The sequence below is a fragment of the Crocuta crocuta genome, unplaced genomic scaffold, assembly GCF_008692635.1.
Source record: "Crocuta crocuta isolate KB4526 unplaced genomic scaffold, BGI_CrCroc_1.0 scaffold337, whole genome shotgun sequence".
NCBI lineage: Eukaryota > Metazoa > Chordata > Mammalia > Carnivora > Hyaenidae > Crocuta > Crocuta crocuta.
In genome coordinates this window covers 4,660,379-4,682,837 of record NW_027528873.1, presented here as the reverse complement: position 1 = coordinate 4,682,837, position 22,459 = coordinate 4,660,379, and the positions used below count along the sequence as shown (strand labels likewise).

Below are 22,459 nucleotides of genomic sequence, written 5' to 3'. Positions count from 1 at the left end.
TAGATATGTTAATACAATAGATGAGAATTACCTCTTACATATTTTTGAGAGTCCTGAATGTTAAGTTCTATATAATAAAGATTTAGAGAACAAGTGATATAAAACAAAAAATATTACACAGTATTTGAGGATTTTCATTTATATTTTTTTCTTGAGAGAGAGACAGTACATCGTACATGCACATGTAAATGTCCACCAATGGGGTAGGGGCAGAGGGAGAGAATCTTTGGGCATGGAGCCCAAAGCATGGCTTGATCTTACAAATTGAGATCATGACCTGAACCAAAATCAAGAGTTGGACACATAGCTAACTGAGCCACCCAGGCACCCCCAAGATTATTTTTTAAGTAAACTTTTACAGTGTATCACTAAAGGGACATTCAGTTCTTTTTAGTATTTGTTAAATGTCCCTGTTAAGTGTCTTACTTTGAAATACATCTTGCCATTAATTTTATATTGATTTATAATTTTTGTAGGGCCAGGAAAACTCTTCCATATGTTGGGCTGCTTTAGACAAAAATGGAGAAGAAGTGGTAACTTCTAAGGGTGAGTACAACCTCTGTATTCAACATATGTTATTTTTTTTACAGAACAGTTATTATTTCTTTCCTTAGTAAGTACTAATTCAATAATAGTGTATAGAACAGATTTCTGTGATAGTGTATAAGCATCTGCTTTGATATGTATTTATCAAAGCATTAGGTGGAAAAACAGAGTATTCGTAATTGTCAGTCACTATCTTTCTGGTCTTTTTTCCAGATAATTTAGAAGATGAGACTGAAGATGATGACCTATTTGAAACTGAGTTTAGACAATATAAAAGAACATATTACATGACGAAGATGGGAGTTGATGTAGTATCTGAGTACGTTTTTGCCAATGTTTTTACTTTAAAATAGAAAAAAAATCAGATTTTGTATTCAGAAAACAACATGATAGTTAAAGTAGTGGGAGAGGAGAATTCTTTGTTATGTAAATTATTGTAGTGTCAATCTTTCAACTACCATGGTTTTGGAGGTGATATTAACTGATGTGTTATATTCCTATGATAAAAATTGCCAAGTAGAAAATGGTTAGTTTTGTTTCTGCTTTTCATTTTCCAAACACACATCACACTTACTACAAAGACTAACTTGCTTGGCCCCAGGCTAATACCTAGTCTAAAAGTTCCTTAAGAACTTGACCTCTAGAATGGTGGCTTTAACACTTTATTTTATTTTGTTTTATTTTTAAATGTTTATTTATTTTTGAGACACAGGGAGACAGAGAATGAGCAGAGGAGGGACAGAGAGAAAGGGAGACACAGAATCTGAAGCAGGCTTGGGTCTCTGAGCTGTCAGCACAGAGCCCGACGGGGGGCTCAAACCCATGAACCGCGAGATCATGACCTGATCATGACGCTTAACCAACTGAACCACCCAGGTGCCCCTGTGGCTTTCACACTTTTAAACTGCAGCCCACGATAGGAACTACATATGTTTGTGTTTTATGTAATTAACAAAATCTTAAAAAGTGCTTACCAAGTGCCAGGTGCTATTCTAAACATTTTTAAAGTACGGACTTAATTAATTCTCACAATTCATTAAGATAAGTAAATTATTACTATTTTACAATAGAAGAAGTTAAGGAATTGAGAGCCTTCTTTTTTTAAAGTGGATTCATTTTTTTTTAGAGAGTTTATTTTTAAGTAATCTGTACTCAATATGGAGCTCAAACTTACAACCTCAAGATTGATAGTTGCATGCTCTACTAACTGAGCTAGCCAGGCACCCCAGGGAATCAACAGGCTTAAAATGACTTGTCTAAGGTGACATAGTCAATGAGTGGCAGAGCCAGGATTTGAACACAGGGAGTCTGGCTCCAGATTTAATATTCCCTCTCTCTTTTTTAAAAAATGTTTTTTTATTATTATTATTTGTTTTTTAGTAATCTCTATACCCAACATGGAGCNGTCAATGAGTGGCAGAGCCAGGATTTGAACACAGGGAGTCTGGCTCCAGATTTAATATTCCCTCTCTCTTTTTTAAAAAAAATTTTTTTTTATTATTTGTTTTTTAGTAATCTCTATACCCAACATGGAGGTCAAACTGACAACTCTGAGATCAAGAGTCACAAGCTCTTCCGACTGAGTAGCCAGACACCCCCAGAATTTATACTCTTGACCACTAGATGAGGCTACTTCTCTATAAGTGAAATAAGAGCTTCATGAAATGCCATTACCCTTTTTCATGCTCACATATTATACATAGATATTTTCTATACCATTATTTTTTAATATAATCAACTACTAAGTACTAGATATTTTCTAGAGTCTGCCCAGAAATAGACCCAAGCTTTCAGACATTGCCTTATATACTCTCAGACTGTCTTCTAGTCTAGAAATAGTCTTTCTGGTCTATATTCACACTGACCTGTAGTAACTAGAGGTAGAGGAATTCTAGTACAAGTCACCAAATCATTTGAAGCTTTGTCAACTACTGTTAGCATGTAAGACTTTGGAGACTCGAGAAATGAAATATTTAAAATAGTTATGCTTCTAATCCTTTATTTAATCCTTATATTTCCTTGATTACAGTTATGCAGTGATATAATATCTGCTGTTGACACTAAATCCTTAATTTGATAGTTAACAAATCTGTTTTATTTCCCTTTTCTTTTATATATTAAACTATAGGGTTATGAAAATGTGATACCATTTATTTGCCTAGCAAATAAGCAAATCTTCTAAAATTATTATATTTGATGTTTTTTCCAGGAGTAATGGTAGTGTTCTTCCTTAATTACTGATGAGAATATAAATTGGTAAAATTATTTGGAAAGTACATACCCAGAAAGTTTTAAAATATTTATCCCTTTGACTCAACAATTCTAATTATTAATCTACTTAAAAATATAAACTTAGACAGAAGATCCTTATACAAAGGAAGTTTATTACAAAGTTTTTTTTAATAGTACAGAATTAGAAATTATCTACATGTTTTCATAATCATGTCCATCTCCTCTTTGTCACAGTCACCATCTTGCCATAACACTGTCTCCAGAATCTGTAGACCTGCTCAACCGGTACTTATAAAAAGTTCATAATAATTTAGAAAGAGAGTTATAGTATATTACTAAATACAAATTTCAAAAGCAGGACACAAAATCATATATACAGTACACCCTCATTATTATTAACCAAAAAAAAAAACACAAAACACACCCGGGCACAGCAAAAAGACTGAAAAGAAATATACCAAAGTATAATGGTAATTGCTGTTAGGTGATAAAAATGCTTTTCTTCATTAATAATGAGAAATTTTTCATTTTTAAATGTGTTACCTCCCAGAAATACTGAGATCTGGAAATTCTAATTGCATCTCTACCTGAATTTTGGTAACAGACACTAATAGGTTTATGGCTACTTTTTGGCTTTAGCCAAAGGCTCATGTGTGTGTGTCTGTGTATGTCTGTGTCTGTATTGTGTGTAGGAGTAATTTTACCTTAAATTATGGTCTTTGAGACAGAAAGAATTAGAGGGAATTTTGTTCAGTGGGTATAATAGCACTGTTCAACTTGTGTTCTAGCTGCTGTAACCAGATTTTAGTCTTCTTGGTTTCCTCCTGGGATTCATACTCCCTGATAGTTTCCCATCCCTGTCTCCCATCATACCCTATTTAGGAGTGGTAGTACCACTTTTTAGAAAGCTTCTTTGGCTATATCCTCAAACTTTAAATCACAGGTATAGTACATTGACTGAATAAATATGCATAGTAGGTTTAAGTCTTCTAATAGTCACTTTAGGAAAACTATATGGCAGAACTTCAGTCTGATAGGATGGAATTTGTTTTAAGTAATATTTTGGAATTTTTCTGATTACAGTGTTTAACTTATTCATTGATTACATAAACATATGTGAGGCTGAGTGAATCAGATATCATGCTCTAGAGATAAATGACCTGTCTTCAAACATTAATGTTATAATGAAAATATTCTTTTCTGTTTTTAGTGACTTTCTGGCTGATCAAGCTGCTTGTTATGTTCAGGCAATACAGTGGATTTTGCACTATTACTATCATGGAGTTCAGTCCTGGAGCTGGTGAGGGAATAAAACAAAAATAAAGTTTTGATTTTTTTTTTTTTTAAATAATGAGTCATTCTATAATCTCATTTGGGGTTCTCCTTTCTTTTTATTTCTACTTATGGTGGCATTTTATAAAAGACATATATGGCCAAGTTTAAATGAATTATTGGCAATCTTGTCTTATAGGAAAATACTTTTTTTTAAAGACCTTTGTGTAAAAAAGATACTTCCAGCCCTAGCAGATGACCAATAGTGAAAGCTCTTTAAATCGAAGGATTTAAAATTCTGTATCATATTGAATAGGCTGTGACAAACTCTTGATAATTATTGGGTCTGAGTGATGGTTATATATGGTTGTTCATTATATTTTTTGCTACATTATTGTATGTTTGAAAAACTTTTTCTATTGAGTGATTATTAAAGAATGGGTTATTTGAATGTTATACTGGGAAGGGTAAAAAAGAAAGGATAAAGGAATTATTTGCTTTTCCTGGATATAGTAATAATCATACTTCCTCTTCCAGCAAGTTCCATCTACATTTCCAAACCATCCACCAAAATAGAAAAATAACAACCCCAGGGAAAAGTAGAGACTTTTAGGTGATGAGATAGTTTGTTTTGTTTTGATAGCACCTTTGCTAGGCTTAAAGCACCACACAGCAAAACAAACCAGTGCAAATTATGTATAATAATTATGATTTCACTTAATAACCTTTTAAAAAATCTTTGCAGCTAAATTCTTAGGGTTTCTCTGAAGAGCATTCTGTTGATGAAAATCCTTGGTTTGCCATTTTTTAATAGGATGAGTGTAAGCTGTTCCTATTATTTATCAGACATTAAGGCCAGGCACTTAAAAAGCATGTTCTCATATTATCCTCACCACTATATAAGTATTGTTGTCTGACTTTTACAGAAGAGGTTCATTTATCTTTATTACTTTAGAAGGTAATCTTTTTTTTTTTAATATTTTATTTTATTTTTGAGGGATAGAACACAAGCAGGGGAAGGGCAGAGAGAGAGGGAGACACAGAATCTGAAGCAGGCTCCAGGCTCTGAGCTGTCAGCACAGAGCCTGACGTGGGGATTGAACTCACAAACTGCGAGATCATGACCTGAGCTGAAGTCGGACGCTTAACCAACTGAGCACCGAGGTGCCCCTAAAGAATGTCATATACCCAAGAATCAAGTCTAAGCCTGTCTGATTCCGAAGTCTTTACATTTTCCATTTTCCATGCCATTCTGCCTCCTAAACTTTCTCATCCTTTTGAAATATGTCATAATTGTGGAATATAAAAATATTATTTTTAGTATACTTAGTAAAATATTAACATTATAATTTTTAAAAAATTGTGTGTTCAAGGCTTTGTAAAAATATTTATACCTGTAGTTAAAAACAGCATGTATGATTGATAAATGGTTTAATCCTATCACAAACATAATAATAATATATATCAATTCAAAGATAAAAGTTCTTAGAGCTGGCTAGTAACAGCCACATTAGTTCAGACTCCCTGTTGTCTCTATGCTCTTGAGAGAGGCTCCATCTCATGTGTGCTCTAACTGAAATGAAAGTCTTCTCACTACCTCATTACTTCATTCCAAGAATGATTCACACTCAATACCTTAGAAGCTAAAAGAACACATATATATTTATTTATATATATAGTACATACTATATATATATATCATATATTACATGATACATTTCAATTTTGGAAATGTAAAATTATACTTTGAAAATTAAGGAAATATAACATTTGTTGCCACCACATGACCTAAATTTTCTAACATTGCTGATGTCTTAAATCAAGCGATAGAATTATGAGTGACAGTTTTTTTCCTTTAGAGTTATTGCTGTGTTTTTAAATAAGGAAACGTATATATTTAATATATTGACCTGTTTCATAAAGTTGCCAATTGTTTAAAACTCAGTTTTGTTTTATAGGTATTATCCCTACCATTATGCGCCTTTCCTATCTGATATCCGCAACATCAGTACACTCAAAATCCATTTTGAACTAGGAAAACCTTTTAAGCCATTTGAACAGCTTCTTGCTGTACTTCCAGCAGCTAGCAAAAACTTACTTCCTGCATGCTACCAGGTGGGTTTTAAACTTAAATGTTTTTATGTCCCTTTTGATACTTAGGAGCTTCTTATCAAAGCCTAGAAATGTAATACCCAAACTTCTTTAATAGCTAAATATATGATTTACAGTTTCAAATATAGTATTCTTACACAAATGTTTTGAAAAGTAGCCCCTTGATTTAAAGTTAGCTTAAAACAAAGTTAACTTTGTTTTAAAAATAGATACAAATTTTCATAAACCATTCAGACCATGGCTTCTTTATTTTCAGCACCTTTAAGCACATTTTCAGTTTGTCTCTGCACTGATGAACTTAAACTATGACAGGCAAAATCTGAAGCCATTTGCTTTGTCCAAACAATTATGAATGCATTCCTGTTCTTTTACCCTTTCCCTGTTAGAATAGAGATGGTTCTATTGAGTCATTATTTCAACAGAAGTATTATCTCAGTTTATATTTAGATTTTAAGCATTTCTTTTATCAAATTGTGGAATGAAAGGGTTTTCTCTGGTTAATATAGTTTACATAATGGGAGAAAGATATTTCAGGAGTGATTAGGTCACCAAAGTTATACTAAGCCTACTAAATTGATTCTGACAGCAAACTTCTTTTAGTTCTTTTAGGATGTCGATCTTTTATTCTAATTATGTGGTCTGGTCCCAAGAACTAGAGTACATGCACATAGACACACATGCACACAAGAAGTGGAGTGTACACACACACACACACACACACACACACACACACACACCTTGTGTTGTTTGACCATCAAGGTCCATTCTTAATCTTTCTAAAACATAATCTGTCCTTCATCCAGTCCTCTGGGCTCCCTTTCCTCTTAAGTTTGATGCTTTTATCCCTACCTTCAGATACATTAAAGATTGATATTCAGCTACTCTCGACCAGTTTAATCATGCAGGTATTTTACAGCCACATCTGTTGATTGTTCTGTGTCCATGCCATACTGGGTATTAAATATTTTGAGTATTACTCTGAAAAATATGCTGCTCTGTTTCTTTAAAAAACGCTACATATAGTTCTTATATTACCTAACAGAATCAATTGATTAGGACACAAAAATAAACTGTTTAAGGTTAAAAATGGAGGACTATTGGAAGCCTGTGAAATGAAGTCTGAAAACAGAATTTAAGTGAACTTTGTAAAGTGATAAGACAACAAAAGATAGAAATGGTAAAGTTGAAATTCAGAATAAAGATGGTTTTACTGTATAATTAGGTCATTGGAGTGGCAAAGTGATGAGTAGCAGCGAGATTAGAAGTCTCATAGTTGAAAATGAAAATATAGCAAGTATATTGCAATATTTCTAAAATGTAAAAATTTAGTTTTGCTTTGCTTAGGAATTTTAAACTGTAGCATGATCAAATATTGTAAATATATTAACAAAAAGTTATATTGATATTCTTTTATTTCTGTTATTTTATCTTTCTGTAGCACTTGATGACCAGTGAAGACTCACCAATTATAGAATATTATCCGCCTGATTTTAAAACTGACCTAAATGGGAAACAACAGGAATGGGAAGCGGTGGTCCTAATCCCTTTTATTGATGAGGTCAGTGAATGAAATAGTTATATATACACACATATATTCCTTTTATTTCCATTCCAAGTTTTTTTTTAATTCCATGTAGTTAACATACAGTGTAAAATTAGTTACAGGTGCATAATTTAGCGATTCATCACTTACATACAATACCTGGTGCTCATCGCATCAGGTGTCCTCCTTAATCCCCATCACTTATTTAACTCCTCTCCACACTGCGCCCACCTCCCTCCAGTAATCATCAGTTTTTTCTCTGCAGTTAAAACTCTTTTTCTTGGTTTGCCTCTTTTTTATTCCTCTTTTGTTCATTTGTTTTGTTTCTTAAATTCCACATGTGAGTGAAATCATATGGTATTTGTCTTTCTCTGACTTATTTTGCTTAGTATAATACTCTCTAGCTCCATCCATGTCATTACCAAAAAAAAAAAAGGAAAAAGTTTTACAATAAATTATCTAAGCTTCCTACCACAAAAAGCTAAAAAAAAAAAAAAACAGAGAGAGAGAGAAAGAGAGAGAAATTAAACCCACACTAAGCAGAATAAAGGAAACAATAAAGACAGGAACAGAAATCCATGGAAAATGAGCAAACAATAGAGAAAAATCAGCAGAACCAAAAGCTGGTTCTTTAAAAAGATTAATAAAATTGATAAAATCTAGGTAGATTGATCAAGATGTGGGGAGAGGGGGGACAAAAGGGAGGGAGAAACAGATCAGATGAATTGCTGATATTAGGAATGGAAGAGGAGATATCCTGTCGATATTAAATATATTAAAAGGACAGTTAAAGAATATTGTGAACAGTATTATGTGAACATACTTAATAACCTTGATGAAATGAACACATATCTTTGAAGACACGATTGAGAAAAACTAAGAAAAAAATATTTAATCTGAATAGTCCTCTATCTTTTAAAGACATAATTTAAATTCATAATTTAAAACCTTCCCACAGAGAAAATTCTCAGCTCAGATGTGTTTACTTGTGAATTCTAGCAAACATTAAAGGAAGAAATAATACCACTTTCACACAAACTTTTGCAAAACAGAAGAGGAAAAGTCACTCTCCAGTATATTTTAAATAAGGCACTGTATTTGTTTGCCATCTTTTTTTTAAGTAAACTTTACACCCAACATCGAGTTCAAACTTATGACCCAAGATCAAGTGTCACATACTCTACTGACTGAGCCAGCCAGGTGCCCCTTTCAGCATACTCGATTGGACCAGCATAACCCAGATACCCAAACTAGACAGTCTGCTATAGTCTACCCTTGGGCAAAAATTCACATCCTATCCAAATAAAAACACACTGAGCTCTCCCAAAAATCTCATCTCATTACACATAAGACTCAGAATCTAGAATTTCATCTTTAAATTTTTTATTTTACAATCTTTTACAGATTTTGCTACTTCTTTCCTCTTGATACCACTTTTTGTGTAACTGCTTTGAAAATGGCATAGACAATTATTGGACTAAAAGTCTAGGAGGCCACTCTGGAAAATAGTTCAGGAATTTCTTGTAAAGTTAAACATACATTTACTATTCAAACCCAGCAGTCACACTCCTGGATATTTATCATAGAAAAATGAAAACTGTTCACACAAAAACCTGTGCACAAATATTCAGAGCAATTTATTTGTAATAACCCAAACTGGAAAAAATTCAGATGACCTTTAATGAGATAGTAGATAAATAAAAGGTAGTATATCCACATAGTAGAGTATTACTCAGCAATATAAAGAGCTATTGATATAAACAACTTCGATGAAAACAGTTAACTCACTTGAGTGAAAAACGTTCAAATCAGAATGCTATGTATTATATGGTTCCATTTATGTAATATTCTTTTTTTCCTATGGAGATAGTTTATTGAATACACCACAAGGGGGCCACCCAGGCAGGACAGGACAGGAAAGGGTCTTTGCCTATAATATTCTTGAAATGACAAAATTATTGTGATGTAAAACATGCAGCAGTTGCTAGGGGTTACAATTGGAGATAGGGTGTGATTATAAAGAAAGAACAAGGAGCTTCTTTATAATGATGTAACAGTTTCGTATTCCAGTGTTAGTGGTGGTTTTATGAATCTATACATATGATAAAAATTTCATAGCACTGTACACATAAAAAACACATACAAACCAGTGAAATCTGAGTAAAGCTTTAGTTAGAAGTGTTGTACTAATGTCATTATCCTGGTTTTGAGAATGTACTTGAGGCTATGTGTATGAGGTTATCATTGGAAAAAGCTGGATGAAAGGTACATGGGAACACTCTGTACTAATTTTGCAACTTGTGAATCTTCATCTTTTTTGCCACTATACATGATGTTGTGATAAAAATACCTGTGTATTTATGTATTTTGTTTGTTTATTTGCTTGTCTATGCAATCTTAGGTGCTGGAGATTTTTTTTTTTTTTAAGATAGATTCCCAAAAGCAGGATAGCTTAGTTAATGGGAATGTGTATTTTTATTTTTTTGAATATTCTTTTTCAAAAAAACTAGTCTAATTCACCCAATATTTAAAATTTTTTTAATGTTTTATTTATTTCTGAGAGAGAGAGAGACAGTGTGAGCAGGGGAGGGTCAGAGAGAGAGGAAGACACAGAATCTGAAGCAGGCTCCAGGCTCTGAGCTAGCTGTCAGCACAGAGCCCCACGCAGGGCTCGAACCCATGAGCCATGTGATCATGACCTGAGCCGAAGTCGGACGCTCAACTGACCTAGCCACCCAGGAGCCCCTCATTCACCCAGTATTTAGTCCCTACTTCTCTACCTCTCCAGGCCTGGATATAATTGCTTCAGTTAATTTTTGGCCAATCTCTTGATTATGAGTGCTATTTTATTATTATTCAATTTTACTTTTCTCTCAACCCTAATTTGAATATTTTGTGTGTGTATGTGCTTGCCCTTTGCATTTTCCCTTCTGTAAATTGCCTGTTTATATCCTTTCCCTCATTTTCCTTTCTTGATTTTTATCGATTCTTGGAATGTTAGGAATATTCTTTTCCAGAATGGCATATGTGTCTTGATTTGCTGATGAATCTTCTGTCACATACATTATGTATTATTTAAAAATTGCTTGAGGCTCTTGGGTGGCTCAGTCAGTTGAGCGTCCAGCTTCAACTTAGGTCATGATCTTGTGGTTCATGAGTTTGAGCCTTGTGTAGGCTCTCTCCTGTCAGCGCAGAGCCCACTTGGATCCTCCGTCCCCCTCTCTCTCTGCCCCTCACCTGCTCATGTGCGCACCTGTGCTCTCTCTCTCTCAAAAATAAACATTTAAAAAGTTATTTTTTAAATTAAAACAAATGTCTTTTTCCTTAAAACTGTTGGATTTTCTCTAATCTTACTTAAATAAGAATTTATCACCTCAAATTACTGATATTCTCCTAGGTTTTCTTCTAATATTGTCTTATTACTCTAATGATGTAACAGTTGCGTATTCCAGTGTTAGTGGTGGTATATGGTAGGAAGTTGGGAGTGTATGTGCTTTTTCTTCCAGCTGGATAGGTAGTTGTGACAGCCCCATTATTTTATTTATTTTATTTTATTTTATTTTTTGAGAGAGTTAAGATTTTTGTTTTTCAAGAACACAAATAATGAATCTGTGCAATGCAGGAAAAGATCTATTCTGTATGTTGAGATTACAGAATTTTTATACTTTTAACCCCTGTCTCCAATCTTTAAATTTAGAAGCGATTGTTGGAAGCCATGGAAACATGTAACCACTCCCTCAAAAAGGAAGAGAGGAAAAGAAACCAACATAGTGAGTGCCTAATGTGCTGGTATGATAGAGACACAGAATTCACCTACCCCTCACCATGGCCAGAAAAATTCCCTGCCATAGAACGTTGTTGCACAAGGTAATGTTATTTGGTAATTTTTCAGCTATAGCAAGGAGCTCCCTCTGGAGCCTGGGGGAAGCTTTTGAATATCTATTTAGAGAATTAACAAATAATTTATGATAGTTATACTTAGTTGATAATGAATTACACCCAACTTGCCAAAGATCATACCATGGTCAGATTCTGTTTCTCTCTGTCTGTCTTCTGTTAAACTTGATGTTTTTTAGTTTTTTTACTTTTTGTTGTTTTTTTTAGTTTTTCCTCTTTAGTGTTTATGTGTATTCCCCCTCAAGAGGAGATTCAATTTTTGTTTCTACTGTCAGTGTTTACTTTGATGTGTTATGACTTTGCATCTTATATTCCCAACCACCCAACTGGAAAGAAGAGAAAAATAATAAAAGTGTTCTTATATTTTCTTGCCTGAAAATCATTTTTTCTTTTTCTTCTTCATTAAAATGTTTTTGTTGGTTTTTTTCTCTCCTTTTCCCTGCAAATAATTTACCCAGATGGCAGCTAAAGTGACTATCTCTCAGTTATGCTTTTCCCTTTTTTCTTTTTTTGGAACATAACCTCAAGATTTACTGGCTTCATAATGTAACATAATATGAAGCTTAGAACTGGATCGGGTTCGCCCTTTTTCTTCTTATCTCCTTCCAGTTCAAAATGCTTGCATCTCTTAGGGACACGTAGGTAGCTTAGTCGGTTAAGCGTCTGACTCTTGACTTAAGATCGGGTCATGATCTCATGGTTCATGGATTTGACCCCCATGCTTCACTGATAGCACAGAACCTGCTTCGGATTCTCTCTCTCTCCATTTTTCTCTTCCCCTCCCCTTTTGGCACATGCGTTCTCTCCTCCCTCCATCCCCCTCTACTGTGCTCCACCTTGCTTAAAATAAATAAATAAACTTAAAAAATGCTTGTATCTCTTCATATTCAGCAGTGTCTTAGATTTGCAGTTGGGCTCAACACATTCAAGCCTCAGCACAATATTCTTTGTAGTTTTAACCTTTTTCTGGAAAATCATCTTAGTTTGCCCACTATAGCCACTCTACTTCCTGTCATAACACCACTTTCCAAGGGCATAAAGAGAATCTTTGCCTCTCTTACACTGTGTCATTTTGTGGGGTTGGTACTTGCCACACTTCTTACAGAAGGGCTGGCAGGCTTTAGGAATGTTTAGCATGGTTGCAAGAGCACTATTGGCATGAAAAGCCCTTTTCCCTTTTGTTAAACCTAAGAGAAAGATGAAATAGACATGATGAAATGTTTCTTTTCCATCTGGGTTTTAGAACATGGAGGATATGGAGACTTGTAATGTGCTTAATATGTCCCTTTACTTCTAAAGCAAATACATATATATGTTTTGTTTTAAGCTAATGGGAAAAACCTCCATTCAGTAATCTATAGGCATGTTTAGGTCTGGATCAATAGTAACAAATAATCTGGGTTGTTCTGCTCTGTATTTTCTTTGTCTCAAACAACAAAACTGTCATTCCCTTGATTAAAAGCAAGGGTGACTTGCAAAATATTCAAGGGAATACTAAAAAACTGTGATTGCTTATAATTTGTATGAATGTTAAATGCCTTGATTTATTTTCTAGGTATAAAATAATATCATTAGATGCTTGGCGTGTAGACATAAGCAAGAACAAAATAACCAGGGTTGACCAGAAGGCATTATATTTCTGTGGATTTCCTACTCTGAAACACATCAAACACAAAGTCAGTGACTGTTTAGTTCAGAATTTTTTCACCTTATTAAATGTAAAGTGATTATGGAAAAAGAATTAAAATTAAATTCTCTGAATTCTTTTAAAGTTTTTTTTGAAGAAAAACGGGGTTCAAGTATTCCAGCAAAGTAGTCGTGGAGAAAACATGATGTTAGAAATCTTAGTGAATACAGAATCAGATGAACTTGTAAGTATTTTCTTTATTGTATATTTAGTAGGTGCTTATTATGCATAAAACTGTTCTAATTTCAGTGTGTTTAACAAAGAAGTATAACATGTAGTGACTCCAAACGTTCATAGTAAATAAGGATAAAGAAACCTGTACACAGTTTAAAGGACATATATAATTGTGAGCTAATGAGCAAAAAATGCTCCACAAATTTTTAATAAAGAGATAAGCTGTGTGAGCTAAGTACAGGCTTGTAGATGAGACTTGGCCTGAGCTGGGTGCTAAGAATTATCACAGAGAGAAGAAAAGGGGAAGAGTATTCCATTTGAAAGGAATAACATAAGCTGGAAATTGTGGTAAAAAATAAATGTGTGACACATTATCATATTCTTTTTAACCTTTTTGTAGGTCTGAAATTTTTCTTAATACTTTTTCCTTTTTTAGAATAAATGTGATGTATTTGAGGAGACGGACTAGGTAAACCTGACTGAAGCAGAGGACTTGTGTTGGGAAATAGTAGAAGATAAGGTTGAAAAAACAGATTGAAGCCAGATTATGGAGGACCTTGAATACCAGGCTAAAAGGAATTTGGACTTTTTTCCCCCATAACTGTTATCTTGAAATCTTATTTTCATAAAGATTAATTTGGTGGCGATATAATAGACTAAACTACACAAAAGAGAAATGGAAGAAAACAGAAAAGGCTTCAAGGCCAGAGGTTGTGGTTATAGAAGCGCTAGGTTATAAGGACAAAAACTGTAGAGGTAGTAATAGATCTGGATGAACAAGACTAATGAAATTGACAAATTTCATCATTTGTTCATATAACATAGGGGATGAAAAGAGGAAGAAAATACTAAATATGACTGAGATTTCCAGCCTAATTGGAAAATAATTGCTGTTTACTAAAATAAAGAAGTTAAAATGGGAAGTCTCTGGTTTGAGGGGATTAATGATAAATAATGGTGAAATTTTAAGGCAATACTAGGACATTTAACTGGAGTGGCCCTGCCAGTCTTTCTCAATAAGAGTTCTGTAAGAGATTTAAGTCCTAATGCCCTAAGTCATCCATTTGAATGTAGTAGATTAACTTATCTTCTGTACATTTAGAGTGGGACTAGCTGTGTACTGTCCTTGAGAGAATTGGGAAAATAGTCAAATTATTTTTTGTGTTCTGTGGTCCAGGTGAAAAAAACCTCAGTTGAGAAAGGCTGTAATTTAATACCTGGAGCTGGAGCTTGGAGGGAGATAAAGATATAAAGTCATCAGCAGACAGGTGATGGCTGAGGCCTTGGGGCTCATTTTCCTGAAGAAAATGGACTCTGGGCGTTCAAGATCTGAGCATTGAAGAGAAAAGGGACCAGTGAAAATGACAGTAGCATTCAGAGAGTTAAGAGAGAATGATTTCCAAGTTAAGTAATATCACAGAAATATGGAGTAGATACTACAGATAGTTTAAGAAGAATAAAAACTAAAACAAGGTCTGTGAATTTGTCCTTCAGCCATCATTATTGGCCTTTGAGGATCTCATTCCAGTAGATTTCATTCCTAACTCCTAAGGACCAGTCGGGAGACTAGGTAGGTGGAAAGTAGAGGTAGCAGGTGTTGGGCCCTCAGTTAAGAAGATTATCACTGAAGGGGCGCCTGGGTGGCTTAGTCGGTTAAGCGTCCGACTTTCACTTAGGTCATGATCTCGCGGTTCGTGGGTTCGAGCCCCGCGTCGGGCTCTGTGCTGACTGCCAGCTCAGAGCCTGGAGCCTGTTTCAGAGTCTGTGACTCCCTCTCTCTCTGACCCTCCCCTGCTCACGCTGTCTCTCTCTCTCTCCTAGAAATAAATAAAACATTTAAAAAAAAAAAAAAGAAGATTATCACTGAAAAGAGGTGTAGAAACATAACTGTAGCTAAAGAACAGACAGCTCAACAAACTAAATCCATACAAAAGAAGAGATATAGAGCTAAAGGAGAAAGGAGGTCTTAAAGACATTGTAAAGTGAAGGGATGTCTATGAAAAGAAGACCCCATGTGAAGTATTAAGAGATCTCATTTTGAGCTTAAGTGAAAGAATTAACCTGAGAAACAACAACTTTTCCTCAAAAACTAGGGAAGAGATGGGAGAATGAAAGTAGAAATAGATGTATCGAGGGGAAAAGGATAATTATGGGATCCTAATTTTAATGTTGAAACTTGTTATATTTATCAGAAGGGTCATTCTTTTGTTTTATATGTTCACATTAAGAAATATCTGAATATAATTAAAAGTTACCGCAAAAGTCTAAAAACAGTCATCTCTAATTGTTAAAAAAACATTTACTAATAATAATTAAGCATAATAAACAGAAAAAGAACTGAATTAAAATTTGTATTTAAACTTCATTTTCTACCAAAAAGTAGTTGTTTAATAATTATAATGATAATAATATAAATAACATAGTGTTTCCTTTTAAAGCTAGAATTTTTACCTAACATATTATTTCATACAGAATATTTATATAGTGTTTTATAGTTTACAAAAGCTTTTGTGTATATTATTTTATCACCAAACATTGTGAGGTGGATAATATTTCTTATTCTCAAAAAGAAAACTGTGTCTCAGTAGGGTTTAAATGATTTGCCTAAGTTTCTATAGCTGGAAAGAGGTAGAACCCAAATTTGGACCAGTGATTCCTAATTTTAAGTCTAGCATTCTTATTTCATTATACCAACTACAAACTGAAATGAAGTCTATTCTTTTCACTCAGTTTCCATGAGAAAATCATGGAATTATACATGATATTATTATCATGAGAATAATAGAATAATAGAATTTTACAGCTAGATAGAATTTTGTAAAACATCTATTCCAACTCACTACTTTTACAAATTGAGAAACTTAAATGGAGATTAGAAAAGGGACCATTAGCAGCCCTCAGAAACTAGTTTTTTTGCTAAACATTTCTACTAATGTCGGCCATTATTATGGACGGTAATACATTATAGGTCAGTGCTCTTCTGTTTAATTTCACTGAAACCTATCTTCTCACCAAGTAATTTCATTCAGGATTAAAATTAAAATTTACTAGTAACTGCCATTGCTGTTGAGAAAATAAGGAGAGAAGCTTCCTGGTGTCACAGTGTTTATACTGCAGAAAAGTACTTTAAGTTGGTCATAGTACCTCTCTAATAAGAAGAGATTGGCAGAGCGGGATATAAACTTGGTAACCTTTAATAGATTCATACTGAAATAAAGGGTAAAAAAATAAAAGGTAAAGAAAGGCAGATGAGTAAAAACAATTGAAAATGTATTTTAAAGGAAAGGAAAAAAAAAAAAAAAAACTCTGAACAGAAATCCTGGAAATGTAGTAGAAATAAAGAGTAGTTAGCAATAAAGGTACAACTTAGAAGAGACAAATGAAGAGAACTAACTGAATTCAAGTAAGTGGAAAATTTGAAAAGAGCAGGTACTGAAGGGAATAAATGGCTTAAGTGAGTAAATGGTATTTGATTGATATCTGTTTTAATTATTAAGGTGAGTCGTTATTGATTTTAAAGATAGTTATAAATGCAAACCAGCTTTTATTTAATTTGCCTTTGTAAAATTTTCTTCTGGACCTGAAACATGAGTGAACTTTTCTTCTTTACTTTAAGAGTATAGAAAATATAGCTTCATTAGTGCTTGGAAAGTCTGTCTTTGTTAATTGGCCTCATCTTGAAGAAGCTAGAGTTGTTGGTGTATCAGATGGAGAAACTAAGTAAGTAAAATTTGATGTATACTTTGCAGATTTATATTTGTTTTGCTTACTTGATGGCTTTTATTGATCCTTTTAAAAACTGATATAACTATTGGAAAAGTATTTACACTCTAGCGAAATTAAAGTCTTCTAATCACATCACTCAATATGTAACCATAATACATCCCTGAGATATTTTATTTGCATTTATTATTTTTTCTCTTTTGCTTTCTTTTCCTTTTAATAACTTTAGATTCTATATCCTAATTTTTGCTAGCAGTTATTATATTATTTAGTAAATGTACTTCTCTAACAAGAATGAATAGCATACATAACCTTACCTTTACCATGCCCTTCCCCAGTTTTATTTAAATAATACATTAATTTTTTAAAATCCAGATCTTCTATTTAAGGAGTAATTTCTTATTTTACTCAAGTTCACAATCATTTTATCAGTGATTATTTAGTATTCTTTATCATTGTTTATCTTTATTTCATATAAATTTGATGTTATTTTTCACACATCTAGAAGTTTCAAACGTAATTTTTTTCAGAGAAAATGTAACATTTTCTGAGTTATAACATATCCAAAAGATCATTTTTGTTTTCCTCACACATAGGTTTAGAATTGTGGAGACCCAGTTCTTTTTTCCTTAGTTCTCTGCAAACATACTTCAGTTGTGTTCTGTCGTATAATTTTGTTGATGAGAGGCCACCGCCAGTGTGGATTTTTTTCCTCTGTGAGTATTTACAGAGGGAATTTTATTGAGGATTCAAGAAATCTTGAGGATTCTGTTAATCATCAGAATTCAGTTCCCCTGCCTTTCTGATGGAGTCCAGTTTATCAGTTTTTTCTTTTACCGATCATGGTTTTAGTCTAAGAACTCCTTACGTACCTAGCCCTAGGTCCCAGAGATTTTTTCCTGTATTTTCTTCAAAAAGCATTATAATTTTACCTCATCCTTTTATGTTTAAATCTGTGATCCACTGTGAATTAAGTTTTGTATTTGATATGAGGTTTAGGTCAAAGTTCATATATTTGTCTATGAATAAATGTTCTTTTTTTCTTCCTTCATAAAGATGGAAGTGTTTGCAAACATTTATATGGAAGCATATGGAAAGTGCCATATACTTTTTATTTTCCTTCCCAGATTTTATTTCAGTTCAAGTTAGTTAACATTTAGTGTAGTATTGGTTTCAGGAGTAGAATTTAATGATTCATCACTTACATATAACACCCAGTGCACATTCCAACTAGTACCTCCTTAATGCTCATCACCCATTTAGCCACACCGTCACCCACCACCCCTCTAGCAGTTCTCAGTTTGTTCTCTCTAGTTAATAGTCTCTTACGGTTTGCCTCCCTCTGTTTTTTCATCTTATTTATTCTTCCTTCCCTTCCCCTACAAAAGGTTTATTTGAACAGATTATAGCAGAGAACTTTCCTAATCTGGGAAAGGAAACAGGCATTCAGGTCCAAGAAGCACAGAGAACTCTCCTCAAAATCAACAAAAACAGGTCATAGCATAGTGAAACTTGCAAAATATAAAGAGAATTCTGAAAGCAGCTAGGACAAAAGGTCCTTAACCAACAAGGGTAGATCCATGGGGTTAGCAACAGACCTGTCCACAGAAATATGAATGAATATTCAGTTGCTCCAGCACGATTTGTTGAAAAGATGGCCTTCCTCCATTAGATTGCCTTTACACCTTTTGTCAGAAATCAGTTGAGCACATTTGTGTGGGTCTACTTCTGGGTTTTCCATTTTGTTCCATTTATCTGTATGTCTGTTTTTATACCAGTACCATACTGTCTTATTACTATAGCTGTATAGTAAGTCTTAACCTTGGCTATAAATCTAACAAATTATATATAAGATCTGTATGCTGAAAAGAAGCAAAAAACACTGATGAAAGAAATCAAAGATTGAAATAAATGGAGATCCATTTGGATTTGAAGACACAACAAGTAAAGATACCAAATCTCCCCAAATTATTCATAGGTTTAAAGCAATTCCTATCAAAATCTCTCCCAGATTTTTATAGATACAGAACAGTATATTCTAGAATTTGTATGGAAAGGAAAAGAACAAAAATAGCAAAAATAACTGAAAAATAAAAATGACACAGAAGGGAGACACCTAGCTGGCTCAGTTGCTTAAGTGTCTGACTCTTGATTTTGGCTCAGATCGTGATCTCAGTTCGTGGATTTGAGCCCCATGTTGGGCTCTACCTACAGCTCAGAGCCTCTTTGGGAGTCTCTCTCCCTCCCGTCTTTCTCTCTCCCTTTCTCTCTCAAAATAAATAAATAAACATTTTTAAAAAATAAGGCAGAAGGAATCACTCTGCTTAAATTATTTTGGAGCAACTGTAAATGAAAATTATGTTTTAAATTTCACTTTCCCCAGATAATATCTAGAAATACAACTGATTTCTGTATGTTGCTTTTATATCCTGGGACCCGGCTAAACTAACTTCCTTGACTTTTTTCTTGAAGAGTCCAGGTCAGTTATTTTGTAGAATTCTGAATTTGCTTGGTTATCTCCTCATAGTGTCATTAGAGTTGGTCTTCCATCCCATGTATTTCCTGTCAACTAGTAGTTAAGTATAGTGGCTTGATCAGAATCAAGTTAAGCTTTTTAGTAAGAATACTTTATTGAATTTGAGAGAATTTTTAAATCTATAAATATTTATATTTTATTAGGTATTTAGGTTTTTTAATTTTTTTAATGTTTATTTTTGACAGAGACGGAATGTGAGTGGGGGAGGGGTAGAGAGAGAGGGAGACACAGAATCCAAACCAGGCTCTGGGCTCTGAGCTGTGCACACAGAGCACGACAGGGCTCAAACTCACGAACTGCTAGATCATGACCTGAGCCGAAGTCAGGCACTCAACCAACTGAGCCACCAGGTGCCCCTGTATTTAGTTTTTTTAAAGAGAAAGAATAGGGGCGTGAGTGGGGGAGGGGTAGAGAGAGAGGGAGACACAGAATCCAAACCAGGCTCTGGGCTCTGAGCTGTGCACACAGAGCACGACAGGGCTCAAACTCACGAACTGCTAGATCATGACCTGAGCCGAAGTCAGGCACTCAACCAACTGAGCCACCAGGTGCCCCTGTATTTAGTTTTTTTAAAGAGAAAGAATAGGGGCTCCTGGGTGGCTCAGTTGGTTAAGCGTCAGACTTCGGCTCAGGTCATGATCTCACGGTTTGTGGATTCAAGCCCTGCATCAGGCTCTGTGCTGACAGCTAACTCAGAGCCTGGAGCCTACTTCAGATTTTGTATCTCCCTCTCTCTCTGACCCTCCCCTGATCACGCGTCTCTCTCACTCTCTCTCAGAAATAAATAAAACATTTACAAAATTTTTTTTTAAATAATAAAGAGAAAGAATAATAATTCTTATATTTCAGTTGAAAATTTTTATAAGTCCATGTCCTGAAATTTATATTACAGCTAAAAAAATAAGGCTTGGTTTTTTTCCTATTATAACCATATAGAAACCTTTTCATTTTGAAGACTCATACTACTAGAACACTATATTAAACAACAAATTTGGGAGTAATACCATTTTAATTTTATTTTAATTTTTAAGATTTTACTTGGAAGAACCTCCAGGAACACAGAAGCTTTATTTAGGAAGAACCGTCCCACCATCTAAAGTGGCCCATCTTGGAGACAAAGAACAGTCTAACTGGACAAAAGAAGTACAAGGAATTTCAGAATAGTGAGTGTCATAAAATGTATTTAATGTTAAAAGTAGAATGTGATATAATGCACTTGTCCTCTGACTTACTTTCTGCTTAACATAGTATTTACTCTGAATACTGACTACATCTTCATTTTATGTTCTGAAGAAAATAATGAGTTCTAATTTAAAATAATACCTGGTTAGCAGCAGTTACAGCCTTGCCCAGCTTGTCACTAAAATACTTGTACAAAAGAGGAAAAGACAGAATCACATAATATTGGGAATAATAGTTAAGGTTGCCTGAATTTGAGAGTTATTTTTACTAATCATAAGGCTATTGAATTTCTTTGCCACATGTAGTAATGAAAATAGGAAAGAAAGTTTTCCTTTGTTCCTCACTTGCTCACTCTCCTATGCTTCCTACACCTAAGTTCCATATGCCCCTGAATTTAGAAATACAAGGTCTGTACCAACCAAATAACTAAGAAGCTTGCTTTCGTCCATGATCCTACCATAACAGTACTTCCCTTTCTTCATCTAAGTACTAGAATTCTCTAAACCAAAACAGAATAATAGAGACTGGCAGTGGCACATGGAATGGTGTTATAAATGCATATCCAACACCCTTCCTGTTAAAACTATAATAGCATCCATTGATAAATGGGAAATTTGAGGAGATGCCTCTTACACAATTTTGGAGCTAATAGCAGGCCATAGTATTCTTATTCAAAGATACATAAACAGGGAAAATGTAAAAAGATTATAAAAAAACATCCCAGTGTCAAAGAAGGAGATAGCTCTCAGAAAGTAGAGTGTATTTTTGCCTTCTGATAGTAATTAGATACTCCTGTCTTGGTTCATACTGTACTGAGTTTTATTTTATAGTGCATAAATCACAATAATAAATTTATTTTTGTGCGTAATGACTTTTTCCCTAGATACTATGCTCTGTACGGGTAGGGAACACATCTGTTTCTTCATCATCACTATTCTCATTCCTTGGCTAATGCACTAGGCAGTCAATAAATGTTAGCTTGAATGAATAAAGATTGTTTTGTTCAACTCCTTTGATTGAAAAGAAAGTCATTCAAAATACTATAAGAGTTTAGACATTTGTTTATGTATTCAACAATTATTTACTGACACCTGCTAGGTATAGTAATTAGCACTGCATATACATTAGGGAATAAAATCACAGCCCCTATACTCATGAAGCTTATGGCTGGTAGATGAAAGATAGACATTAATGTCTTGTGTAAATTTTTTATCAAATTGCAGTTAACATACTTGCTTTGAAGGAGTAGTGCTCTGAGACTACATAATAGAGGAGTTTGATCTAGGTAAGGAGGGATTTGCCTTAGTCACAGAAAACTTTCCTAAGGAAAATGTTGATTAAACTGTTATATGAATGTGGGGTAGGAATTAGGCAAAGAATGAAAAGGAAGTACTTTTCAAGATGAGGTAAAAGGTACATACAAACTCCCTGTGGTAGAAAAAGTAGCATGTATAATATTAATGATAATGGGCAGTGTGGCTGGAATATTGGAATCAAGAAGGAACCCTAAATGAGGAAAATGAGGAAACAAAGGAAAAAGAACAAGGCAATCTGA

At 34.0% G+C, this 22,459-nt stretch overlaps 1 protein-coding gene and 1 pseudogene across 1 annotated transcript in view; one reads left to right on the top strand and one right to left on the bottom strand.

The window, feature by feature from the left end:
* The window catches only part of XRN1 (5'-3' exoribonuclease 1), a 113,220-nt gene that overhangs the window by 24,902 nt on the left and 65,859 nt on the right, over positions 1-22,459 (top strand). Inside the window, exons 11-20 of the mRNA XM_077756726.1 lie at positions 477-546; positions 760-865; positions 3,989-4,078; positions 6,009-6,165; positions 7,601-7,720; positions 11,403-11,572; positions 13,158-13,278; positions 13,375-13,473; positions 17,080-17,183; positions 20,754-20,885. Of these exons, the coding sequence (XP_077612852.1) occupies positions 477-546; positions 760-865; positions 3,989-4,078; positions 6,009-6,165; positions 7,601-7,720; positions 11,403-11,572; positions 13,158-13,278; positions 13,375-13,473; positions 17,080-17,183; positions 20,754-20,885 (1,169 nt within the window). The remainder of the gene's footprint in view (positions 1-476; positions 547-759; positions 866-3,988; positions 4,079-6,008; positions 6,166-7,600; positions 7,721-11,402; positions 11,573-13,157; positions 13,279-13,374; positions 13,474-17,079; positions 17,184-20,753; positions 20,886-22,459) is intronic.
* LOC144225464 (large ribosomal subunit protein eL42-like) lies at positions 12,077-12,739 on the bottom strand (annotated as a pseudogene).